The sequence below is a fragment of the Schistocerca gregaria genome, chromosome 2 (assembly GCF_023897955.1).
Source record: "Schistocerca gregaria isolate iqSchGreg1 chromosome 2, iqSchGreg1.2, whole genome shotgun sequence".
Classification (NCBI taxonomy): domain Eukaryota; kingdom Metazoa; phylum Arthropoda; class Insecta; order Orthoptera; family Acrididae; genus Schistocerca; species Schistocerca gregaria.
Genome location: NC_064921.1, coordinates 879,703,593 through 879,730,967, shown reverse-complemented (window position 1 = coordinate 879,730,967; position 27,375 = coordinate 879,703,593). Strand labels below are relative to the sequence as shown.

The following is a 27,375-nucleotide window of genomic DNA, read 5'->3' as shown; positions in this document are numbered from 1 at the left end:
GATGGTACACAGCTTTGATATCGCATTGGAGCTAGTAGCCTTAGCTAGGTATTGGGTCAGCTGGCATTCCTATGACAACTTGCCCTACACCCATACCATCTGAAGCCACCTTTACCGTTTATTAAAAAAGAACCAATTTCTGTTAACAATGAATGAATACGCACCACTCTGGAAGAAGTTCGTCCTTTCCCCACAGCGGGACCACGACAGCAGTCCAACAATGGACAAAAAAAGCACAATGCTATTCTAATAGACATCTCATGAAAGACAGACTTATGATGAAAGGGACAATAAGAAGAAAAAGGAATGTGCTGACAAAAAGGCAGCCTTGGCTAATGTTCACAAGTCGAAGAAAGAAAACCTTTAAAGAAAACGTCGATTTTATTTTTCCTCTACCAATTCTGATGACAGCGTGTCAAACACTAGCTGTGCCGGAAATGACGACAGCTTGCTCTACCTTAATGTTGGTGAAGAGCTTTCACCATCAACCTCCTGTCAAGGCGGTGGTGGGAGTTCTCATTCGACAGGTCCCGCTAACCCTGCAGAACGTCAAAAATACGCCAACAGGTCACACAGAAAGAGACCTTACCGCCCTGAATTTCACGTAAATATCATGGGAATTTTTTCAAGCCAGTTGACAATGAGATTCGTATGCCCAGCATAATCAAATAGGGCAACAACTGGAGCTGGGTAAACGGACATGATTCAGCTCGATATGATCAATGTAAGATTGTGCAGAAATTGAACACACCTGCTCAAATAAATGACCGCCCACCTCCAACATTTCTATATCAGCCTAGTTAGTGAGAGGCCTGGGTTCGAATCCCGGTGCAGTACAAATTTTCAGCTTTCCCTACCTCCAACATTTATACACTACTGGCCATTAAAATTGCTACACCAAGAAGAAATGCATATTGATAAACGGGAATTCATTGGACAAATATTTTATACTACAACTGACATGTGATTACATTTTCACTCAATTTGGGTGCATAGATCCTGAGATATCAGTACCCAGAACAACCACATCTGGCCGTAATAACGGCGTTAATACGCCTGGGCATTGAGTCAAACAGAGCTTGGATGGCGTGTACAGGTACAGCCGCTCCTGCAGCTTCAACACGATACCACAGTTCATTAAGAGTAGTGACTGCCGTATTCTGACGAGCCAGTTGCTCGGCCACCATTGACCAGACGTTTTCAATTGGTGAGAGATCTGGAGAATGTGCTGGCCAGGGCAGCAGTCGAACATTTTCTGTATCCAGAAAGGCCCATACAGGACCTGCAACATGCGGTCGTGCATTATCGTGGTGAAATGTAGGGTTTCGCAGGGATAGAATGAAGGGTAGAGCCACGGGTTGTAACACATCTGAAATGTAACGTCCACTGTTCAAAGTGCCGTCAACGCGAACAAGACGTGACTGAGACGTGTAACCAATGGCATCCCATACCATCACGCCGGGTGATACGCCAGTATGGCGATGACGAATACACGCTTCCAATGGGCGTTCACCGCGATGTCTCCAAACACGGATGCGGCCATCATGATGCTGTAAGCAGAACCTGGATTCCTCCGAAAAAATGACGTTTTGCCATTCATGCAACCAGGTTCGTCGTTGAGTACACCATCACAGGCGCTCCTGTCTGTGATGCAGCGTCAAGGGTAACCTCAGCCATGGTCTCCGAGCTGATAGTCCATGCTACTGCAAACGTCGGTGACCTGTTCGTGCAGATGGTTGTTGTCTTGTAAAAGTCCTCATCTGTTGACTCAGGGATCGAGACGATCCGTTACAGCCATGCGGATAAGATGCCTGTCATCTCGACTGCTAGTAATACGAAGCCGTTGGGATCCAGCACGGAGTTCCGTATTGCCCTCCTGAACCCACCAATTCCATATTCTGCTAACAGTCATTGGATCTCGACCAACACGAGCAGTAATGTCGGGATACGATGAACCGCAATCGCGATAGGCTACAATCCGACCTTTATCAAAGTCGGAAACGTGATGGTACGCATTCCTCCTCCTTACACGAGGCATCACAACAACGTTTCACCAGGCAACGCCGGTCAACTGCTGTTTGTGTATGAGAAATCGGTTGGAAACGTTACTCATGTTAGCACGTTGTGTGAATGCTCTGAAAAGCTAATCATTTGCATATCACAGCATGTTCTTCCTGTCCGTTAAATTTCACGTCTGTAGCACGTCATCTTCGTGGTGTAGCAATTTTAATGGGCAGTAGTGTATAATTAAGGCGAGGACGAACAATCGGTAACATCAGTGCCGATGCACATCACGCTCGAACTCTTACGGGAATCGGCGAAACGCCGAGCGTAGTGACAATAGTGGTTAAAGGGCACTTCATCAGTAGGGTGATGATAAGGTGAGGATTTAGGTCAGATGGGAGGCGCTTCTGGGTAGTCTGTGAAGTTGCGTTGGTCACTGTGTCTGGATGGCGTAGTGGTCAGCGCATCTGCCTAGTTAGTGGCAGACCTGGGTATGAATCCTGGTGTAGAAAAAATTTTCAACTTTCCCCACTGATTTAAATCAATGCTCACGCGCAGCTGACGTCATTAATTCCTTTGTGTCCTACATTTCTGGTCAATTTAAAACATTGAGCTATAGATAGCCATAATAATAAGCAGTATTTATTTTTCTTGAACGATTGATTGTTTGTTCACACATGTAAGTTTACACTATTGTGTTATTTCTTCAGAACGAATTTATTTTTTTGAACAATTTATTCTTTGAAAAGGAAGTTACCTCAAGGTCTAATAAAATAAAATGTTTTTCCTCTAAAATTCGTGTGTTCTGTCTATGTACCCTTATGAATACCTGCTTATGCTAACTCACCACTAGGGGTATGCCCACTAACACACATGAGAGTAGGTTGACAAAGTTGTCAGCTTTCGGAGAAAATGTTTTTTTTTTGTGGTCACCTACACACTTTTTTAAATAATGGGTGCTACATGATTTTGTAGCCAAAAGGTGAAGCTATCTGCTGCAAACAGAATTTCTCAAAATACTGAACAAAATAATATAAAAAACCAAAAAACCAAAATCTGCGCGTTTAGCCCCGGTCACGCCTATTTTATTTATTAAGACGATCAGTTAGTAGAAGTTATAATGTCGCAATTATTTCTTTTTTAAAAGTAGGGAAGATTTTGTGTGACTGATGTTGCTAACATGTTCTCATCTGATTCCAATATTTACATTTTTATCTGCGTGCCGAAGGTATTGAAAACTACTCGGAAATTAATTGTCCGATTACGCCTAGCGACTCTGTTCACATACTATTCCTATAGCTTAATGATTCCAGCTTATAACTCTATTCTCTTCTTTAAAACAATACAGTGTTTGGAAAGGAAGTTAACAGTCCAATTGTTTTAACCCTATAGATCCACGATGGCGGTCACTTAACGCTGCAAAAGGGATATCACTTACTTATATGCATTTGGTGAGAAGGTTTAGAGAAATTCAGGAATATAGAAAACGAATCACTTAGGAATAAAGTAAAGAGGAAGTGCAGGGATGATATGGCGAAATGAAAAATGTGAAGAAATCGATAAAGAAGTGATTGCTCGAGGGACTGACTCAGCATACAGAAAAGGCGAAACAGCCTTCGGTGAAATTAAAAGCAAGAGCGTTGTACAGCCTCTTGATTAGGAAAAGCGACAGAGTAATTTTTGGGGTCTGTGATACACTGAAAGTGCTGCAGAAAACGAAAGAAATCAAGAAATCGTGTGAAGCGAGTGATAAAAGTTGATCAGCGACGTTGATGAACAATTACATATGAGTGTATGATCTCTGATTCTTTCTTCAAAATACATTAACAATTATTATTCTTTTGTTTTTTTGTCTCTCTTAAAATTACCGCTGTATTACGCGATTGTAATAGCTCTTATTAAAATAAAGGTCTGTTAACAATAACTGTATGAATTATTTACTGAAGCGCTTTCGTAATACAGTAGTATATTTGTTAATTATAAAGAACTTATTTTATTTGTAATATAGTGCCCTCATCTGAGATATTTAAGATAGCTTTACGTAGCTTCATTCCTCTATAGTTGGCCGCCATTGATATCGGCCTAACCAATTTTGTCAATTACGGCTCTTCAAGCCTACTTACTTAAAAGGTTCACTCTGTATTTATCCACGGCTTAAGGTAAAAGTTTAACAACCTTTTTTGTGAAACAGTGGTCGTACCGGACATATATTGCCGAGAACTTTCAACTTACCGTATTCGCCATCACAGCGATCATGGAATTTTAATTAAAAATACAGGACGGTTACCAGGTCAGTATTAGCAACCGTGTAATACATCTTTACATACAAACGAATTCATTTACGAGTGAAATCCCTGAGAACTTTATTAATTCATACTCCATTGAAATATGTTGCTCTGATGTGCGTAGAAGTAATTTACGAAAACCATTTACGGTTTTGCTCACAAATACAGTAGTTAAAAATATTCACGTAGCATCAGAGTACTGTCAGTGTCATAATTGTGTTTGAGTATTATTTGGTTTTATCGAAATAATGTCAGTTTTTATCGCAAGGATTAAAGATAGTAATTTTAACTTTCATTTGTATTTGAAGTATATTTAAAGATCACTTTAACCACACTGCAGTACACTACACTAACGCGATGCGACCCATCACAGAGTAACATTCGAGTGCAATGAGAATTTCACTGTTCAATGCAGAGGAAAGAGCGTTAGGAGGAAAGACTACATTGAAAGCCTCTGTGAGGGAGAGAACTTAACTGATGACTAGACTGAAAAAGACACAGGAGTCAATAGGCAAGAGATAAGGAAACTAGCGACCTACCATCAGATTTTCGGAAAAAAACATGATCCACACGATTCCGAAGTCCTGGAATTATCACACAATTAGCTTAACAGCTCAAGCATCCAAGTTGCTGACAAGGATAATACACAGAAGAACGGAAAAGAAAATCGAAGATCTGTTAGTTGGCAATCAATATGGCTTTAGGAAAGGTAAAGGAACCAGCGGGGCAGTTATGACGTTGCGGTTGATAATGTAAGTAAGACTGAAAAAAAAACAAGACATGTTCATAGGATATTCATTTCTGGAAAAAGCATTAGACAATGTAAAATGGTGCAATCCTGAGAAAAATAGGGGTAAGCCATAGGGAAAGACGATATACTATACAACATGTACAAGAATCAAGAGGGGACAATAAGACTGGAAGACCAAGACCGAAGTGTCTGGGTTAAAAAGAGTGTAGACAAGGACGTAGTCTTTCACCCCTGCTGGTCAATCTATACGTCGAAGAAGCAATGACGGAAACACAATAAGGCACAACAGCGCAATTAAAAATTCGAGGTGAAAGGACATCAGTGTTAAGATTCACTGATGACTTTGCAGACCTCAGTGAAAGAGAAGAAGAATTACAGGACCTATTGAATGGAATGAACAACCTAATGAGAACAGAATATCGATTGAGAGTAAATCGAAGATAGACGAGAGTAATGAGAAGTAGCAGAAACGAGAACTGTGAGAAACGTAGCATCATAACTTGTGATCTCGAATTAGATGAGGTTAAGAAATTCTGTTAGTCAGCAAAATAACTCATGACAAGCGGAGCAAACGGGACATAAACAGCCGACTAGCAATGGAAAAAAGGGTTTTCCTGGCCAAGAGAGGACTACTAGTCTCAAATATAGGTCTTAATTTGAAGAATAAATTGCTGAGAATGTACTTTTGGAGCACAGCGTTGTTTGGTAGTTGGACACGGACTGTGAAAACACCTGATCAGAAGAGAATCAAAGCCACTGAGATGTATTGCTACACAAGAACGTTGAAAATTAGAGGGTAAGGGTGAGGTAAGGAATAAGGTGGTTCTTCGCAGAATCGGAGAGGAAAGAAGTACACGTACATGGAAAATACTCACAGAAAAAAGGTATAGGATGACAGGACATCTGTTAAGATATTAGGGAATAACTCCCATGGTACTAAAAGTAGATATAGAGAATAAAAAATTGTGGAGGAAGACTGAGAGTGGAGTACATCCAACAATTAATTGAGGACATATGTTACAAGTTCTGCTCTAAGATGAAAAAGCTAGCAGAGGAGAGAAATTCGTAGCGGACACCATCACACTAAAGAAATTTTTTAAAAAAATGTTCGAAATACGTGTTCTATATTTACACGTGATAAAAATACGTGTCACATAATTACTTCTGTAATGATACTGTTGTTGCTTGTACCAGAAAGCTACGGCAAATGCTCACCTCTGACCTCCTTTCGAGATCTGAAATCGACTTCCATGGCTCCAGGCGCGCAGTGCGAAATCTGGAAACCTTCCGCAATCAGCAGTTTCTTCAGCTCACTGACGGGATCTTCATAGTCGCCATACGGGGACAATGTTCTCTGCACGTCCTGCGCACAAAGATAAAACTCACTCACAACAATCAGTCCAACCATCATCGTGCTACGAAATGTTCTGTTCTAGAGGCTAAGCGATAATGTTAGATATGAAACTCCACTATACGTCCTATATCGCTTTTCCCCTACGGCAAGGCTTTCGTTACACCTGTGTTTGTCACCATAGTGACATAGGAGTACGAGATATCACAGATGGGCTCAAGTTACAGACTTCTGAAATAAAAAAATGTATCTGTTCCAACAGCGTGCTGACTGGCCCAAATATAATAGAGACGTGGCAGGCGTAATTATTTTGTATGGGCTTAGTCGCCCTAATTTTTCAGTGGGTTCAGTGGACAGCTGACATGAATTTAAAGACCGTTCATGCCTGAAATCCGGTGTTTCCTCGCCTCAAATTATCATTGGCGTCCGGTCAAACAAGTGGCACTTTAGTTGGCAAATCCGCCAAGACTCGTAAAATAATGGTTAACGGAATTTTTACTAGTTGGAAGTGAAAACGATTGCACAGAAAGCGGATCGCATCCAACACAGTACATATCACATTGTTTATTTCTTGTCATCAGACGCCGTTTCTTGAGAATGTGAAGCTGGCGAAACCCATTTCCAGATAGCTTTATTCGTTGTGGAGACATTACGAAAAACGTACATGTCTTAAGACACGTATCGTCTGACATAGTTTACTTACTAGTGGCGTTAACAGCAAGGTCACGTGACCAAGCGAAAATTTTTCTTTTTGTAAAGAAACTATAAGAAATCTGGTCAGCAAGAAGTGTAAGTTAAAACCAGCTAGGGAATGAGATTATTTGATTCTTTCAATTGAAGATTAATTTTTTGGGAAGTATTGTAAACTATTTGTGTGAAAGTAAACGTGACGCTGGTATAATATTTTATAATATTTATTATGTTTTGTTACTAACCTGTTTTTGGCTGAACGCCTTCATTTGGTCCAATGATAGATATTGAAAGGGGTACATATTAGGAGAAATGGTTGTGAAAGAGGCATATATTACGTGAAACGACTGTTCAGTTGTTTCATTTGTCAGTTTATTCAGAGCTCTTTACTCTCTGGTGCGGAAGTTGTTATCGTTTGACAGATGGAGCGAGACTAGCGTTCCAAGTGGTGAGAAAGCAGACAGTCACATGTGTCGCAAGGATAATGTTAGTTTTCTATTATTTTCTACTTAATTAACGAAATAGTTATTATATTTCTGCATTCCATCAGTTAGTAAATTGCCAAGGGACATGAATTACCGTGAAATACATTTAAAAACAGCAGACTTGAACTGATTCTATAACGGCAGGTACAATGCGTTCATGAAGAATATAAGAATATTTGTAGCTTACTGCACTGAAAACAAGACAACATAAACACATATTTCATACACGAGCAGCATATAGTTATGTTGTTATGTTTCCTTGACACTTCAAATTTTTTTATGGATCTAACAATTCGTCCATTCTTACACTTCACTAAACTTTCTAATACGCGAATATTTTTGTAAATGTCATTACTTTTACTTCAAAAGAATGTTTTGAAGATTCTTGCCGTTTGTGGCTCAGATTTAGTAACAATTGTGGAACTGCTTTCTTCCATGTTGTGAAACATATTTAATGCTTTTGACGATTTTTCATCACGTCTGTGACGTTTTTCCTTAGGCTACAATTGTGTTGGCTTATTTGGTACGTTAAGTAGTGTAGGTATTATATCTTGTACACGTTTCCTACGTTTCACATTCACTGTTTTAGCTGAAAGTCTAGTCAACAAAGGTATATGACATATTTCAGCAAAACATCAGGTCTTCTGGTATTTACCAGAAATTCGATATTTTTATTATTAAATGAAAACTACGTTATTCAGTAAATATCTGTACGTTACAGGAGAGTCCTAAATAAACCATCTGGTAATGCATATTTCGTGCCTCCCATGGTCCTTAGGAAATGAAGTAATGTCTGATATTGTTTTTAGTTACTGTCGATTTTAATGGTACTACATACACTCCGTGTTGTAAAAACTACCTTACAAATCAATATAAATGTCAGTATTTGCACTCATCCGATACCGTATTGGGAAGTGTCGATTACTGACCGCTTGGGGCGCTGCTACCGCTGTAGACAACAAAAACGAGACAGAGTGTCGCGAATGTTACGTTGGACTGTAGTTTATTTGGAATGTTTACCACTAGTAGCATCTTTGCATGTCTGAACACATGAGTGATATGTATTCTTTGGCTCCCAGAGGTTATGGTGTTACTGGGTAGAGTTCAGCCGCCTAAAGGAGTCAGCAATTGTTGATCAGAGAGGGAGATAGCAATTGTCGGCTAGAGAGAGAAAGAGAGAGAGAGAGAAAAGGGGGGGGGGGAGGGAGGGAGAAAGGGTTAGCATGGCTGAATGAGCAGCTTGGAAGGCGGTCGTTCTCCACAGAGAATGAAATTTCAGTTGGGATGCTACCAGACATGACTGAGGATTAAGGAAGATTTTTAAGAGAATTTTATAGAGAAACACTTTTGAAAACTAATGTTGAAGTTCTTCTGTTCTTGTTTGCTTACAAATAGATTTGTTTTTGTGGAGAGTTCACCTTGAGCAAAATACAATTTTTAATTTTATTTTTATTTTCCTCAAATGCTTTGCTGAAATTTTAGTATTATAATAGTTTTTCAAACAGAAAAAATGCTGTTTACTACTTGCACACATATAAATTTCAATTTTTGAGACAGTCTCAAAAATTGAAATTTATATGTGTGCAAGTAGTAAACAGCGTTTTTTCTGTTTAAAAAACTATTATATATATATATATATATATATATATATATATATATATATATATATATTGTCTCAAAAATTGAAATGTTGAAGTTCTTCTGTTCTTGTTTGCTTACAAATAGATTATATATATATATATATATATATATATATATATATATATATATATATATATATATATATAATTACTCCTTTTTTATATTTTAAGCAAAAGTAATTTGTATTCATTTTATTTTACTGCAAGCATTAGCTAACCAAGTAATTATTGTAGTGTAAAGATTTCATTGCATCTAACAATACCTATGTGCTGGTATCCAGGGTGCATTACCAACCATGTGTTCAGTATTTTAATTCTCTTACTCCCTCCACTATTAGATAAAATATTTTATTAAGAAAGGCAAAGAGTACTTTAATGATTGTGTACAAAGATTAATTTTACTTATGTGCTAGGTCAAGTTTCATTTCTCTCTCATGTAAAGGATTCAATATAATTTCAAAACGTTTTTCTACTCATTTATAAATATTCATTAACGTTCTTATTGTCTTCCAAAGTATGTGCTCTTTGACCAAATTTATTAAAACTCTACCCAGTAACACGATAACTTCTGGTACCAAATAATACGCATCACTGATGTGTTTAGCCATGCAAAATGCTACTAGTGGTAAACATTCCAAATAAACCACAGTATAACGTAACAGTCACGACAATCTGTCTCGTTTTTGTTGCCCACAGCGGTAGCAGCGTCCAAAGCGGTCAGTAAGCGACACTTCCCAATACGATATCGGATGAGTGCCAATACCGACGTTTATATTGATTTGTAAAGTAGTTTTTACAACAGGGAGTGTATGTAGTACCATAAAAATCGACAGTAACTAAAAACAATATCAGCCATTATTTCGTTTCCTAGGGGCCATGGGAGGCACGAAATATACATGGTAGGCGGTTTGTTTAGGACTCTCCTGTAATGTGCAGATATTTACTGAATAACGTAGTTTTCATTTAATAATAAAAATACAGAGTCTGGTAAATAACAGAAGACCTGATGGTTTGCAGAAATTTGAAAACTTCAAAACTGGAATTTGTTTGTTGTGAAGAAATTATGTTAGTCATGCACTGTTTGTTAGTGTACGTGCCAAATTTCGTTATGGTATTACAAAGTGAACCTATGAAAAAAATTACCTCAGCTGCACTTTGCATTAAACTACTGTTAAAATGAAGTTATTGAGTATTAATTAAGTACAATTTGCTTTACATTTTAAAATTATAGTAAACTATGCCATATAACAATTAATATAAATAATGTAAGGGACAGTATGCATTTGCAATTTTATATAACCTCTGATATACAGTGGTAGCTGTTCATATTTATAGAACAATGTGTGTGTGTGTGTGTGTGTGTGTGTGTGTGTGTGTGTGTGTGTTTGTGTGTGTGTGTGTGTGTGTGATAAAACAGAAACATTCACTTCTACTGACAGCAATCCACTTCTATAGAGATGAATTGTTGAGATAAAATTGGCAAATCACTAGCGAAGCTAAGAGGACCAGGTTGCTTTGTGCATGTGTAACTCCTTGAGCACATGTGCTCAGGGGATGAAGTGGCAGAAAGTCTTGGTGCCACGATTTAAAATGCTTAATCGCCCAATAAAATGCCGGAAGGCACATGTTGGAATATGACAAGTAGCAAGCATAGCCCATGAAGTACAGAATATTGTACCTGTGTATTCTGACATATGCAGTTCAATGTTTTATAGGGAAGTTAAGCATTTAAAATCATGACATTGACACATACGTGTCACTTTGTCACTTGAGGATGTTCATACAGAAAGAAACCAGTGACTTCATAAATGCAGATAAAATAAATGTCGAAGTGGTTTTCTGAACATTCATATTAATCAATTGTTGAAGTACATGGCAAATTATGACCATACAGCATAAGTAAGGAGTTTGGCAAAAGATTTTATAAAGCCAGAGCAGTCATAGGGACTCAGAAGTATCATGCATTTGTTCCTATCAACATAGCCAAAGGGATTTAAGGATTTTGATGTTCACAAAATCCAAGTGGGGTCATGTGCTGCATGCTATTCAACAGATTACACAACTTATTTCTTGCATTTATGACAACAAATTATCAGTGATCTCTGTGCTATCCAGAGATGAAAAACTAGTAATAGATCTTTTATACATACATCCTTGTGGAACAATTCTTTCTTTTTCCTGACCAAGAAGACCAGATAAATTGACTGCAATAAGAAATCCTCACACTTTTTAAATTAAATCCCACAGCTGCCATTGGAAGAACACATTAACTATAAAATGAAGAGCTGTGAGAGGTGTCAGATGAAATTAAAAAATAACATGTTACACCAGTTATGTAGTTATTGCTTGGGAGAACTATGTTATATAGTTTCAGAGAAAAGTGAAATACATAGTTTTGGACTCCAATAAGATTGTTAGTGGATCACCATAACAGCTTTCTTGTTGGAGAGGAGTGAACAATTTCTAATTTCAAGATACACAAATAACATATTGTTAAACAATTACAGTCACATCATTTTATATTTAATTCTATCGATTAATATCAATCTATTTTTAAAATGAAGGTACATGTAAGTAATTATTTGTAGTCGTTTTTGAGCATATGTTGTTATGGTGTACATATATTAAAACATGTTCTCAGTTAACATAGGATAGCCAAAGCCAAATGTGAAATTAAATTTAAATTCTAACAGTGTAATAAATTGATTGTTACTAAATAAATAAGAATAAAAATTTTATTATTTTAATTGGTTTTTGACGTAGTACAATGTAGTAAAAAGTCCTAAGCACTACACACTGTACAAGATGTGCTGCATTTACCAGTAAAATAAAATTTGTTTCAATAAGTTCCCAGTGAATCACCATCATGAAATTTAGGACACAAATTAACAAATGGTGTAGAAGTAATATACATTTTATCAAAATAAAAAATTTGAATTTGAAATTTTCAAAATTAGATAATTTAACCTGGAGAAATTCAACATTCTTATGTATATCATCACATACTTTTAAAGCTTCTAAGAAATTGAAAAAAAACTCACAAATTTTACAGTGTAAGTCAAGTAGTTTCTGAGGTATAGTGATTTTAAGGTTTCAAAATGTCACAAAAATATCATAATTTTGAAGATTTTAAAAATTAATAACTTAAAAATGAAAGGTTAAAAAATTGTAGTTTGAGAATTTTCATGAAAACAACTACAGCTATGAATGTACAAAAGTTATCAAAATCTGACATGTCAAGAACCAGAGCACTGGTTGATTTCACATGGACTGATCCAGCTACTGTGTGTGATGGTGCCATAAGAAAGTCATTCTTAATAGTATTTATAACTATTCATTATATTCAATCCGATTTGTAAATAGTCACATGAAATTTTGTTTGGTTGGGATCACATGTATCAAAAGTATTTTGTTCAGTTATGTTGTGTTTTAAAGTAGGACATCACGGCAATTCTAGATCATATACTGTAATTGGACGTTTTAAGAGTACTTTTTTTCACGTTACTAGTCAGATGTTTTGGAGCACACATACAAAGTTTCCAGTTAACAAGTTCAATAGCTAATTAATTCCAATATATGTGGTAGTAAAATTTTAGTATGTACAAAGACTTTAAACTATGAGCATACAGAGTATCTCTGTTGATTTTCAAAAATGTCAGGTGTTATTGGTGGATTAGGACTACAATGAAGGAAATTATTCAACTGAAAATGCTATGTGAAACTACTGAACTTAGGTAAAATATACAACACATTAAGTAATGAACTATGTAACAAGTTAGAATAATTGTTGTATGGATAAAATAAATTGAAAAATAAACATTTGTGATGTATTCCAAGGGAATGGCTGAACAAATTAATCTTGTCTTTAAGACACCCAATATTACAAACAGGTAAGGTATACACGTCAGATCAGTCAGGTTTCCAGAATGAGATTTTCACTCTGCAGCGGAGTGTGCGCTGATATGAAACTTCCTGGCAGATTTAAACTGTGTGCCCTACCGAGACTCGAACTCGGGAGCTTTGCCTTTCGCGGGCAAGTGCTCTACCATCTGAGCTACCGAAGCACGACTCACGCCCGGTACTCACAGCTTTACTTCTGCCAGTATCCGTCTCCTACCTTCCAAACTTTACAGAAACTCTCCTGCGAAACTTGCAGAACTAGCACTCCTGAAAGAAAGGATATTGTGGAGACATGGCTTAGCCACAGCCTGGGGGATGTTTCCAGAATGAGATTTTCACTCTGCAGCGGAGTGTGCGCTGATATGATACATCCAAGTATTGTCAAAAATTAAAGTAAATTATTCATTTCAGCGATCCTCAGTTAAGAACAGTCAGATTATGTATAAGATTTAAAATTAAACTTCCACTATTTACAGACTTAAGACTTACATCTGCTTTCCATGCATCAATCATTCACACAGTAGGTAGTTACTTGTCAAAAATTAAAGTATAATAAATTTTCATTAAAATGGTCTACTGCGCTTGTTGAGAAACTCATGGATGGAATAGAAGGAGTGGGCCACCAAAACTTCTATTAGATTATGTTTAAATTGTGCCTTGTCTGAAACTAAACTCTTAATGGTTGCTGGTAAATTACTGAAAATATGCGTTGCTGAATATTAGACTCCTTTCTGGGCAAGAGTAAGTGATTTTAAATGTTTATGCACATTGTTCTTATTCCTAATATTGATATTGTGTACTAAGCAGTTAGCTGGAAAAAGAGATGTATTATTTACAACAAACTTCATTAAAGGATAAATATACTGAGAAGCTGTGGTTAATTTGCCCAATTCTTTGAATAGGTTTCGACATGATATTCTTGGATTTACACTACTCATTACTCTTATTATACGTTTCCGTAGCCTAAAATTTTTTTCTCTGTTTGTGGAGTTATCCCAAAATATGATACCATATGACACAATGGAGTGAGCAAAATTTCAAACTTAAGCATGGCAATGGGTCGGAATTGCGTGATTTCCAAAAAGTAATCCCTTAATTCTATTACGCAGTACAGTTGGACTGCTACGGGTCTTTTACACACATCAAAAAATGCAATGCATCACCCCGGTTCCAAGAACTAGCTCCTATCAGACGGAGGGGGTCCGACAGCCGATCACTTACAGCCATTCCACCAAGGAGGAGGTACACGGTTCGTGTTGTCTGTAGTTCAACCATGCCTAGACGGTCAATACCACGGTTCTATCGCGGCCGCATTGTTACTCTGTGCCAGGAAGGGCTCTCAACAAGGGAAGTGTATAGGTGTTTCGGACTGAAACAAAGCGGTGTTGTTCCGACAGGGAGGACATACAGAGAGAAGGGAACTGTCAACATGCCTCGCTCAGGCCTGCAGTGGATGACCGCTACTTACGGATTATGTCTCGGAGGAACCCTGGCAGCAACGCCACCATGTTGAATAATATTAAGAAGAAGGTCTTCATATAGTTAAGGCTAACCAGCCATTGACCTTCTTCTTCTGTGCGGATGCATACGCATTGCCAGAACTCTTATGGGACTCGGTAAGATTGTCTGCCGCGAGTAATGAGTGAAATGAGCAGGGGCGCTACGAATGTAGTGTGTGGACATTAAGTTGAGAATGTGGGTCTCACTGGGAGCGTGCAAGGAATAAGTCCCTGCAGTTGCACCAACCTCTGTGCCCTCGGTGGCTCACAAGGGCAGGGCGTCTGCCATATAAGCAGGAGATCCCGGGTTCGAGTCCCAGTCGGGGCACACATTTTCAACTGTCCCCGTTGATGTATGTCAACGCCTGTCCGCAGCTTAGGATCTTGATTTAATTATCATGTTGAATACTCCTTTTCGTGCAGCCACCGGGTGTCGTGTTACGACTCAAGCTGTGCGCAATAGGCTGCGTGATGCGCAACTTCACTCGCGACGTCCACGGCGAGGTCCATCTTTGCAAGCACGACACCATGCAGCGCGGTACAGATGGGTCCAACAACATGCCGAATGGACCGCTCAGGATTGGTATCACGTTCTGTTCACCGACGAGTGTCACATATGCCTTCAACCAGACAATCGTCGAAGACGTGTTTGGAGGCAACCCGGTCAGGCTGAATGCCTTAGACACACTGTCCAGAGAGTGCAACAAGGTGGAGGTTCCCTCCTGTTTTGGGGTGGCATTATGTGGGGCCGACGTACGCCGCTGGTGGTCATGGAAGGCGCCGTAACGGCTGTATGAAACGTGAATGCCATCCTCCGACCGATATTGCAACCACATTGGCAGCAAATTGGCGAGGCATTCGTCTCCATGGACGACAATTCGCGTCCCCACTCGTCACTGGAACAGGCAAGTAGCAGTGGTACGCAATCTATCCTCTCCCACACACGCCATAAACTGGCTTGCGCCCTGTAGGCGAAACTTTTTCTAGGTGTATGTTCAAAAAGTACGTCTTCACAGACGAAGATCAAACAAGTTCCTTCGTCCCTTTCCCATTATCTGACTCTGGAAAATAAACTCTTGTAATGAATGTTTATTACTTTTATTGTTGTTACTATTATTGTTATTGTCATTTAGGCATATTATATGTCTACAGTGCTCTTTGTGAGTTTTTCTCCAAATGTTTGTTTGTTTAATGACATGGTAGGATCAAATGTCATTAACAACAAAAAACTATAGAGTAAAAATTAGTAAGTAAATAATAAAAAACATCGCACTATGCGTAAGCTGATCTAGTGATGCACTGCTGGGTGCAGACAACCATTCGCTTACGCTATCTTGAAAAAACAAGTAAATTACTAAAATATATTTTAAAAAAGCAAGGATTTCGTCTGGAACTACCTGCATGTGCTGCCTCCATTCTGGATCGTCTATCGTGTCTTCAAACCCACCCCATAGGGAAAACTTTGGCACCACAGTGAAGATGGCCTCACCTCCTGGTGCCAACAGCTTGTGGATATTCTGTATGGCTCGTCTGAACAAAAAAGTATTTCTACAATTATTTCATGGATCCAACACGAAATAAATATGTACTAGTGAAATAAATACTAAAAATTAACTGCTTTTGTGTATCGTCAACGAGCTGCTGATATTGAAAACAGTTCAGGTTTAGTGGTGTAAAAGTGAGCATGCCTTGAAATGTGAGTCCCTTCCTCTATGTCAGCACCACACAAACCCTCTATCTTCCCGTGTAATATCTTCCTTTGTCCAGTAGGCACCCCTTGCTCCATTGCAGCTAAGTTTATGAAAGTAATATTTTAAGTAATTTGTGTAAATAGTCATTTATCAGTACAACATTTCCTGAATTGTTGAAATATGCTTAACTTAAACTTTTGTTTATGAAAGGAGATAAGCTGAGTTTATGAAACAGTATGCTTCTGAGATAGGTAACATTTTAAGTTATATGTATAAATAGTTTTTTTATCAGTGGAACATTTCCTGAATAGTTGAAATATGCTGAAGATAAGCCTTTGTTTATGTAAAGAGATAAAAAAAATATCTTCTAATTTTCGTCCAGTTTCACTTTTGCAACATTTTCGAAAATTTTAGAAAAGGTAAAATACAATCTGCTTCGTAACCATCTGACAACACATAATATATCGTCATGGTCTCAATTGGGATTTCTAAATGGTTCCTTTATTGAGAAGGCTATCTACACAAACAGTGAGAATGTACTTAATTCATTAGACATTAAATCACAGGTTGGCGATATATTCTGTGATCTGTCAAAGGCATTTCACCGTGTAAACCACAATATTTTTAAGTAAATTAAAACATTACTGGATAACAATAAAGTATGCAATCTGATTTAAATCCCAATCTTTGACAGAAAACAGTGACGTCATCAGGAAAGAGTCGTGTATGGACCCATGTGCCATCATCCAACTGGGAATTAATTACGTGTGGTGTCGCACAAGATTCCACCTCACGACCCTTACTTTTTCTTGATCTATCACCTGTGTCGTTAACAAATGCCAAGTTTATTTTGTTTGCAGATGATACAAATATTGTATTAAGTACAGTTTTAGAAATATCTTTTAATGAAATCTTTGTAGACATTAATAAGTGGTTCCCAGCCAATTCCTTGCCGCTATAGTTTTGAAAAACATAGTACTTGGAGTTCAGAATTGGTAAGAGCTTTCCTGCCGGAATATACTTAAAATACAACTACAAACAGAGAGAAGAGGTTGACAGTGTTAAATTCTTAGGATTACAGTTTGATGATAAATTCAGCTGGGAGTAGAATATCTCAGATATGCTATAGCTGCCAAACAAATCAGTATTCGTAATGCGAGTGTTGTCAGACATTTGAGACATAAAAATTTTAAAAAAAACTAGCATACTATGTTTACTGTCAGTCCTCAGTGTCACGCGGGATTACTTTTTGGGGTAGCTCATGTAGTCAAATTAAGTTTTTTCTTGGCCCAAAAACGTGAAATAAGAATTATTTGTGGTGTGAACTTAAGATCATCCTGCAGAAGCCTATTCAGGAAAGTGGAGATACTAACTGCTTTTCCAAAAATATTTAATTCTTAATTAATTTTGTCGCATACCTTTTGTCAAAACAACAGCTCAGTTGAAGGAATTAGTAGTAGAAATAAGAATAATCTTCACAAAGATGTAAGATCACGTGATTTGGTCTAGAAAGATATCCTTTATTCAGCAACACACATTGTCGGTGAACTGCCAGCAGTCATAAAGAGTTTAACTACTACTAACATTCTGTTTTAGAGAAGCCTCAAGGAATTTATTGGTGGCCAACTCCTTCTTTATTAGTACGTCACTAATAATATCAAATAATTTGAGTATTAGCACAATCTGCCTTCGATACACTTTCAGTGCCGTAATGCGATCAGTGTGTTGTAAAATGGTATTTCTTTTTGGCCATGGATACGGTAAGCATTAACACTTGCACTTCAATCTACATCTACATCTACATCCACGTGATTACTCTGCTATTCACAATAAAGTGCCTGGCAGAGGGATCAATGAGCCACCTTCAAGCTGTCTCTCTACCGTTCTACTCTCGAACGGCACGCGGGGAAAACGAGCACTTAAATTTTTCTGTGCGGTCCCTGATTTCTCTTATTTTATCGTGATGATCATTTCTCCCTATGTAGGTCGGTGCCAACAGAATGTTTTCGCAATCGGAGGAGAAAACTGGTAATTGAAATTTCATGAGAAGATCACGTAACAACGAAAAACGCCTTTGTTTTAATGATTGTCACTCCAATTCACATATAATGTCTGTGACACTATCTCCCCTATTTCGCGATAATACGAAACGAGCTGTCCTTATTTTTACTTTTTCGATGTCATCCGTCAGTCCCACCTGATGTGGATCCGACACCACACAACAATACTCCAGAATAGGGCGGACAAGTGTGGTGTAAGCAGTCTCTTTAGTAGACCTGTTGCACCTTCCAAGTGTTCTACCAATGAATCGCAGTCTTTGGTTTGCTCTACCCACAATATTATCTGTGTGATAGTTCCAGTTTAGGTTATTTGTTATTGTAATCCCTAAGTATTTAGTTGAATTTACAGCCTTCAGATTTGTGTGACTTATCGCGTAATCGAAATTTAGCAGATTTCTTTTAGTACTCATGTGGATAACTTCACACTTTTCTTTATCCAGGGTCAATTGCCACTTTTCGCACCATCCAGATATCTTATGTAAATGATTTTGCAAGTCGTTTTGATCAACTGATGACTTTACAAGACGAGAAATGACAGCATCATCTGAAAACAATCCAAGACGGCTACTCAGATTGTCACCTATGTCGTTAATATAGATCAGGAACATTTAAGTATTTTGTGACAAACTATTTATTACCTTTAAACGAAAATATATTGAAGATTTTTTTCTTCTTCCAGATACATGAGGACCATTCGACTTGGAAGAAAGGAAGACTGGATTTAACGGCCCGTCGACATCGATGTCATTAGAGACACAGCATAAGCTCGGATTGTGTCAAGGATGAGAAAAGAAACCGGTCTTGCCCTTTCAAAGGAAGCAACCCCACATTCGTCTGGAGCGATTTAGAGAAATCACAGAAAACCTCAATCTGGATCGCGTCCTCCCACATTCCTCTTGAAAGACATGGAAGGTACATTAGCATAGCCCCGCGGGATTAGCCGAGCGGTCTCAGGCGCTGCAGTCCTGGACTGTGCGGCTGGTCCCGGCGGAGGTTCGTGTCCTTCCTCGGGCATCGGTGTGTGTGTTTGTCCCTAGGATAATTTTGGTTAAGTAGTGTGTAAGCTTAGGGACTGATGACCTTAGCAGTTAAGCCCCATAAGATTTTACACTTTTTTTTTACATTAGCATAATTGTATATATTTATTGTGTATACTTTTTTTCTGACAGATCTACATCCTGGATGATATTCTCATCATGGATCTACTGAAATGAAAAGTACATATAATGTACATCCCAGATATTTCTCGTTTCTCGAAGTCTCTAGCAATTGCATTTTAAAGGTACGAGTGAACGTGCATAAAGAGTGACGGAGAGAGACAATCGCAAGACTGCAGCATGAATGAATGCTGTCTCCATCTGTTATGAATTGGGCGTGAGTTTGAGGCTCGTCTCGCTGACTGCAAGAGGCGCAGACTGTCTTTGCTGTAATCACACGGCGTCAGTATCGTCACAAACTGTTGCTGTATGTTAAAGCCAGTGATTTCTTGTTAAAGAATGTGAGTTACACATGGTCCAGTCACATTAATGTGACCACCGCCTTTGTTCGACGTCAACGTGTAAGAATCACTCTCAGACGGCAGATGGCACCACTATCAGTGAAAGATATACAGGGTGATTATTTCCCCGGTGTACAAAATCTAGAGATTGATCGATGGGAGGATACGGAACAAAAGAAGGTCTAATGAACTTATATCCAAAAGTGCCTGTTTTCTATGCTAGAGACCATTTATTCAATCACATTTACGGAGACTGCGGTCTAATACGCGCTGTACCATGCAGACACAGTTACAGAGGGTGGTACTGTTCCTGGCATATCATGCGCTAGCGCCCTCTCCTGGCATAATAATTGGTAATGTTGTGTTCGATTCACTTCTCTTGCTGACTCACCTTGTAGCGTATGTGATACAATGTCTTACATAATGGTTCTGCATTCAAATCGAGAGTTTGCCGACATGGTGTTTACTTACGGAAAGGCAAATGGCAACAAGCAGCGGGCAGCGAGGTTGTATCGGGTGACCTATCCCCGCCGACAACAACCACAGCATTCAACGTTCCCAACAGTGTTTCGCCGTTGGGCAGAGACTGGATCGTTTCAGGAAGTAGGGAATCATATAGGACGTACCCGAAACGTTCGGACACCGGCGTTGGAGGAATATGTGATTAACACTGTAGAAGGCGACCGCCGTGTCACTACCAGGCAGTTGGCCCGCCAGTACAGAGTAAGCCAGACGACCGTGTGGAACATTCTCCACGACAACTGTTACTACCCTTATCACTTATAGCGTGTGCAGGCCTTACTAGCGACAGACTTCCACATCGGGAAGTTTTGTCACTGGTTTCTTCACCAGGCAACCACGATTCTGGGATTTCTGTCACCCATCCTATTAACAGACGAGGACACCTTTACGCGGATTCATATCTTTAACTTTCACAGCAGCTATCTGTGGGACAGTATGCAGAACCCAGACGGTATGGTGACAGCGAATCATCGGCATCCGTGCAACCAGACTATGTGGGCCGGGATAATTACCGACCGTATTTTGGGACCAGTCTTCCTTCCACATCAGCTAACAGGTCGGAACTATCGGAGTTTCTTGCGGGTGACTTTGCCTCCCCTGCTGGAAGAAGTGCCACTGATGATTCGAAGAATTATGGGGCTCCTATATGATGACGCTCCAGACCACTTTGCCGGTAAGGCCTGGGTCGTGCTTGGGTAGCTCAGATGGTAGCATCTCAATCGTTCTTCCCTGGACGTTGTATCGGACGAGAGGGTCCAGTTGCGTGGCCTGCTTGTTCACCTGATCTCAACCCATGTGATTTCTTGTTATGGGGCCATCTCAAAAGTGTATGCAGGGCCCATTCCAGATGTGGAGACATTGGAGCAGCGTATTCATGCTACCTTTGACACTGTTCGGATGCAGCCTGGTCGTTGTGAACGTGTGAGACAGAACATGTTTCAGCGCATACGCGCATGCATTGAGACACCTGGAAACCATTTTCAATACATACTGTAACTGTAGCTGCATGGTAAAGCGCGTATTAGACAGCAGTCTCTACAACAATGTTTGATTGAGTAAATGGTCTCTAGCAGGGAAACAATGCTTTTCCGGACATAAGTTCATTAGACCTGTTTAGTTCCGTATCCTCTCATCGATCACTCCCTAGAGATTGAACACGGTGGAGAAATCACCCTGTATAAGGCTTGTCGGGCGGGGACGAGCGTTGGGGGTTTGTCGGAATGCGTTTTTGTTGTTGTGGTCTTCAGTCCTGAGACTGGTTTGATGCCGCTATCCTGTGCAAGCTTCTTCGTCTCCCAGTATTTACTGTAAACTACATCCTTCTGAATCTGCTTACCGTACTCATCTCTTGGTCTCCCTCTTCGATTTCTACCCTCCACGCTACCTTCCAATGTTAAATTTGTGATCGCTCGATGCCTCAGAAGATGTCCTACCAACCGATCCCTTCTTCTTGTCAAGTTGTGCCACAAACTCATCTTCTCCCCAATTTTATTCAATACCTCTTCCCATCTAATCTTCAACATTCTTCTGCAGCACCACATTTCGAAAGCTTCTATTCTCTTCTTGTCCAATCTATTTATCGTCCACGTTTCACTTCCATACATGGCTACACTCCATACAAATACTTTCAGAAACGACTTCGTCACACTTAAATCTATACTCAATGTTGACAAATTTCTCTTCTTCAGAAACGCTTTCCTTGCCATTGTCAGTCTACATTTTATATCCTCTCTACTTCGACCATCATCAGTTATTTTGCTTCCCAAATAGCAAAACTCCTTTACTACTTCAAGTGTCTCATTTCCTAATCTAATTCCCTCAACATCACCAGACTTAATTCGACTACATTCCATTATCCTCGTTTTGCTTTTGTTGATGTTCATCTTATATCCTCCTTTCAAGACCCTGTCCATTCCGTTCAACTGCTCTTCCTAGTCCTGTGCTGTCTCTGACAGAATTACAATATCATCGGCGAACCTGAAAGTTTTTATTTCTCTCCATGGATTTTAAATCCTACTCCAAACTTTTCTTTTGTTTCCTTTACTGATTGCTCAATATACAGATTGAATAACATCGGGGAGAGGCTACCTCCCTGTCTCACTCCCTTCCCAACCACTTCTTCCATTTCATGCCCCTCGACTGTTATAACTGGCACCAGGTTTCTGTACAAATTGTAAATAGCCTTTCGCTCCCTATTTTTTACCCCTGCCACCTTTAGAATTTGAAAGAGAGTATTCCAGTTAACATTGTCATGGGTAAACAGAGCGACTTATCTGACGTCCAAAATGGTACGATCGTTGAGTTTTGGCCCAAATGGGGAAACATTTCCGAAACGGCTAACTTTGTAAAGTGTTCATATGCGACAGTGATTAAGTTTACCGTGCATGGCAAAATGGCGCAATACAAAGCCGGCGCCGAGGCAACTGTGATACACCACGGGACATGGATGATAGGGGTGAACTACGGCTGCGGAGATGTGTAAGGGCGAATAGACGTGCAACCGCTGAATACCTGACCGCCGTATGGACCAAGGAGCTACCAAAAGTATTCGCCCAACGACAGTTCAACGAGCGTTGCTACGTATAGGTCTCAGCAGCAGGCTACTGGCTCATGCACAGATGCTGACTGCTGCTGATCAGCGACGAAGACTGGAATTTGCACGCCTGTACCGCAACTGGGCGTCCAGTGAGTGGCGACAGGTGGTCTTTTCGGACGAATCATGTTTATTTTCATCGCCTGTTGTCGTGGACGACGTGAAACGTCTAAAATCAAATTTCCTGTGACGATGGTCGGAAAGATCCGGGCAGAAGCAGGAAAAGTTATGGTCTGGGGAATGATTTCGTGATATTTCATGGGTGATCTCGCATTATTCAAGGCACAATGAATCAACAGAAGTGTGCATCTCTCTTTGGGTTCAAATGGTTCAAATGGCTCTGAGCACTATGGGACTCAACTGCTGTGGTCATCAGTCCCCTAGAACTTAGAACTACTTAAACCTAACTAACCTAAGGACATCACACACATCCATGCCCGAGGCAGGATTCGAACCTGCGACCGTAGCAGTCGCACGGTTCCGGACTGCGCGCCTAGAACCGCGAGACCACCGCGGCCGGCTCTCTTTGGGTGCCATGTCCATCCTATGTACAGTTTGGTTTTCCTCAGGAAAGTGGCATCTACCAGAGGGATCTGTATCCTTTCAGATTTAATGTTGTGCTTGAGTTAAAGCTTGAAGACGAACTTTCGCATGCTGCGTTATTAAGTTGCTTTCTTTGTCAATTGGATGCAGACTCTTAGATCCACAGTTTTTATTTTTTTCGGATGGAGTCTTGTTCACCCTGTTATGGCAACCGAACTTAAAGAACATGCAGCACTGTGGATCAGAAACTCCCCGTCAGTACTAGGAGCTAACGGCAGTATCATTTTAGGGACTGATGGCCCAGTAGTTTGGTCCCCTTACTCCCCAAACCAACCAACCAACCAACCAACCAACTTGGAACAGACGCTGCAGACTCTCAAGACTGGTGTTTGGTGCGCAATGTCTGGTGTCCGTGTGGTAATAAGATTCTTTCATCGAACTGTTAATGATAACCGGTGTGTCCAGAAACTGTTTAATCCACATTTGAATCAACTCACAGAAGAGGAAAGGTATGGATATTTTCAGCTAGACGAAGCAACAGCTGCACCGCGTTTACAATCTCGTCACTAGCGCATGAGGTGTTCGACGAGGAGATGGCAGTGAGCAGAGGCAGTGCCATCTCGTGGTCACCTCGATCGCTTGAGCTCTTCCCCGCGACTTTTACCAGTGGGGCAAATTGAAGGGTCAGGCGTACTATTTCTTCCAACACTGAAAGTGCTTCAGCAGAATACTGAAAACCCTACCGAGAAAGGTGGCCCAGCGGTCGGCACACTGGACTCGCATTCGTGAGGACGACGGTTCAATCCCGTCTCCGGCCATCCTGATTTAGGTTTTCCGTGCTTTCCCTAAATCGTTTCAGGCAAATGCCGGGATGGTTCCTTTGAAAGGGCACGGCCGATTTCCTTCCCAATCCTTCCCTGACCCGAGCTTGCGCTCCGTCTCTAATGACCTCGTTGTCGACGGGACGTTAAACACTAACCACCACCACCATCACCACCACGGTTCAGATTCGCTTTCGGCCGTCCATATTTAAGTTTTCCACTCGAGGAAAATGGCAAGATCGTTTCTACGGGCATCGCCGTATTTCTTCCCCATTCTTCTAACATTCCGACCTTGTGCTACGTCTCTAATGACCTCGATGTCGACGGGACGTTTAACCCTTTTCTTCCTGAACACACTATAGTAGTTATTACTCAGGTCGGCCAGCTACGCGTGTCTCACGGTTTGTTAAACCGAGCACAGAGCTGCATCGATGTTAATTATGGCTATTTCCAGTACCTTCTGCAATCAAATGAAACTATATGGTTCCAGAGACACTTTCAGGTCTCAAACATCTGTGACGTATATATGCAGGCTTAAGAGACGAATGAAAATTTGTACCGAAGCCAGCTTTCGAAACCAGGTCTCTTGCTCACTAGGCAGATACGCTAACCACTACGGCATCCTGGCACAGTGGCTTTGCACAACTACATGGACTACGCTAACAAATTTTCATTCCTCGTTTCAATCTTCTTATTCTCGTATACATCACAGATGTTTGAGACATAAAAAAGTCTCTGGATCACATAGTTTTATTTGCTGAAAGTAGCTACAGCTGGGTTTCGTCAGGATCTTCCCTTTCGTTCGATGCTGTGGTGCTACTCCAACACAGTTGGAGAGCGGCTGCGATGCTGTTTCAGTTTAGGGGGAACACCAAGTGCTGTGAAGCATGAATGGGAATTTGGATTTAGGAGGGAGGCGTGTTAGGGTGGTCCATGCAGCTGTGTAAAGCCACTGTGAAAGGATGCCTCGTGAGCTGGAGATCTGGGTTCGAATCCCAACATTTGCACAAATTTTTTATTCGTCCATTAAGTCTGCACATCGTCTGTGAAGTTGAGAGACAAATCTCAGTTCCGCGTCAGTCATACTGATTACAGCTCTTACAAGCATCCTTTGAGCAGTCAATGGAATTGGACGTAATGGATGTGTTTATAGCAATGGAGACAATTAGTTATTAACTTTTGATGTGGAGATTATGGCCGTCGATTGAAATTCTGCTACCAGTTAAGTTATCTGTTCCTTTCTATCAGACAAGTTTTTTATGAATGGGATAAATGTGTATTACATGTTTCCACAATGAAATTTTGACTCTGGAGCGGAGTGTGCGTTGATATGAAACTTCCTGGCAGATTAAAATTGTGTGCCGGACCGAGACTCGAATTCAGGACCTTTGCCTTTCGCGGGCAAGTGGTCTACCATCTGAGCTACCCAAGCGCGACCCAGGCCTGTCCTCACAGCCTTACTTCCGCTAGTACCTCGTACCCTACCTTCCAAACTTCACAGAAACTTTACTGCGAAGCTTGCTGAACTAGCAATTCTGGAAGGAAGGATATCGCTGAGACATGGCTTAGCCACAGACTGGACGATGTTTTCAGAATGAAATTTTCACTCTGCAGAAGTAAGGCTGTGAGGACTTGTCATGAGTCGTGCTTGGGTAGATCTGATGGAAGAGCACTTGCCCGCGATAGGCAAAGGCCCAGAATTCGAGTCTCTACATCTACACCTACAGCTACGTGATTACTCTGCAATTGACAATAAAGTGCCTGACGAAGGATTCAATGAGCCACCTTCAAGTTGTCTCTCTACCGTTCCACTCTCCAACGGCGCGCGGGAAAAACGAGCACTTAAATTTTTCTGTGCGAGACCTGATTTCTCTTATTTTATCTGATGATCATTTCTCCCTATGTATGTGAGTGCCAAGAGAATGATTTTTGCAATCGGAGGAGGAAACTGGTGATTGAAATTTCATGAGAAGATCCCGTCGCAACCAAAAACGCCACTCCAATTTACGTATCATATCTGCGGTACTAACTCGCCTATTTCGCACCAATACAAAACGAGCCGCCCTTTTTTGATCGTTTTCAATATCATCCGTCAGTCCCATCTGATATTGATCCCACACCGCACAGGAATACTCCATAATAGGGCGGACAAGCGTGTTGTAAGCATTCTTTTTAGTAGACCTGTTGCACTTTGTAAGTGTTCTGCCAATGAATCGCAGTCTTTGGCTTGCTCCATCCACAACGTTATCCATGTGATCGTTCTAATTTAGATTACCTGTAATTGTAATCCCTAAGTATTTTATTGATTTACAGCCTTCAGATTTGTGTGACTTATCACGTAATCGAAATTATCGGATTTCTTTTCGTACTCTTGTGAATAACTTCACACTTTTCTTTATTCCGGGGTCAATTGCCACTTTTCGCACCAGTCAGATGTCTTATCCAAATCATTTTGCGGTCCGGCACACATTTTTAATCTGGGAGGAACTTTCTGTATTACATGTGCTTGAGAGATTTGACTGTTATTTAGTTGAAACTAATGAAGAACCTTTCCAGTGCCTTGGCTGTGCCCGTAGGATCATTGAGAACTGTGCTGTCGTAAGTACATTGACTGGTGAGAGCAGTGACTCACCCAGAAAGGGGCAAACGAAATTCCTTTAGAGGGTATGTGACGTTATTTCAGTGTTTGAATTTGCAGTATGAGCCCTCTTATCAGTATAACGGAGCGCTCCCTATTACCTGAACTCATGGAATGATTCTCTTGCGAAGAGTGTCTCCTGTCTCGACCCAGTCCACGGCTGTTGTGACTGGTCCTGGATATAGTGGATATTGGCACTGGGAGGGAGTTGATGTCCGATCTGGTCCCACACATGCCTGTGGCTCTAAGATCTATGGGAACATCTGAGGTCATCAATCCCTTAGACTTAGAACTACTTAAACCTAAGTAACCTAAGGACATCACACACACCCATGCCCGTGGCAGGATTCGAACCTGCGATTGGAGCAGCAGCATGGTTCCGGACTGAAGCGCCTAGAACCGCT

General features: G+C 40.3%; 1 protein-coding gene across 2 annotated transcripts in view; it reads right to left on the bottom strand.

Moving 5' to 3' along the window:
* The window catches only part of LOC126335290 (uncharacterized), a 152,852-nt gene that overhangs the window by 61,194 nt on the left and 64,283 nt on the right, over positions 1-27,375 (bottom strand). For both annotated transcript variants that reach the window (XM_049998378.1, XM_049998379.1), the window contains exons 4-5: positions 16,003-16,135; positions 6,256-6,403 (exon numbers count right to left, since the gene is read on the bottom strand). In XM_049998378.1, coding sequence (XP_049854335.1) covers positions 6,256-6,403; positions 16,003-16,135 — 281 coding nt within the window. The remainder of the gene's footprint in view (positions 1-6,255; positions 6,404-16,002; positions 16,136-27,375) is intronic.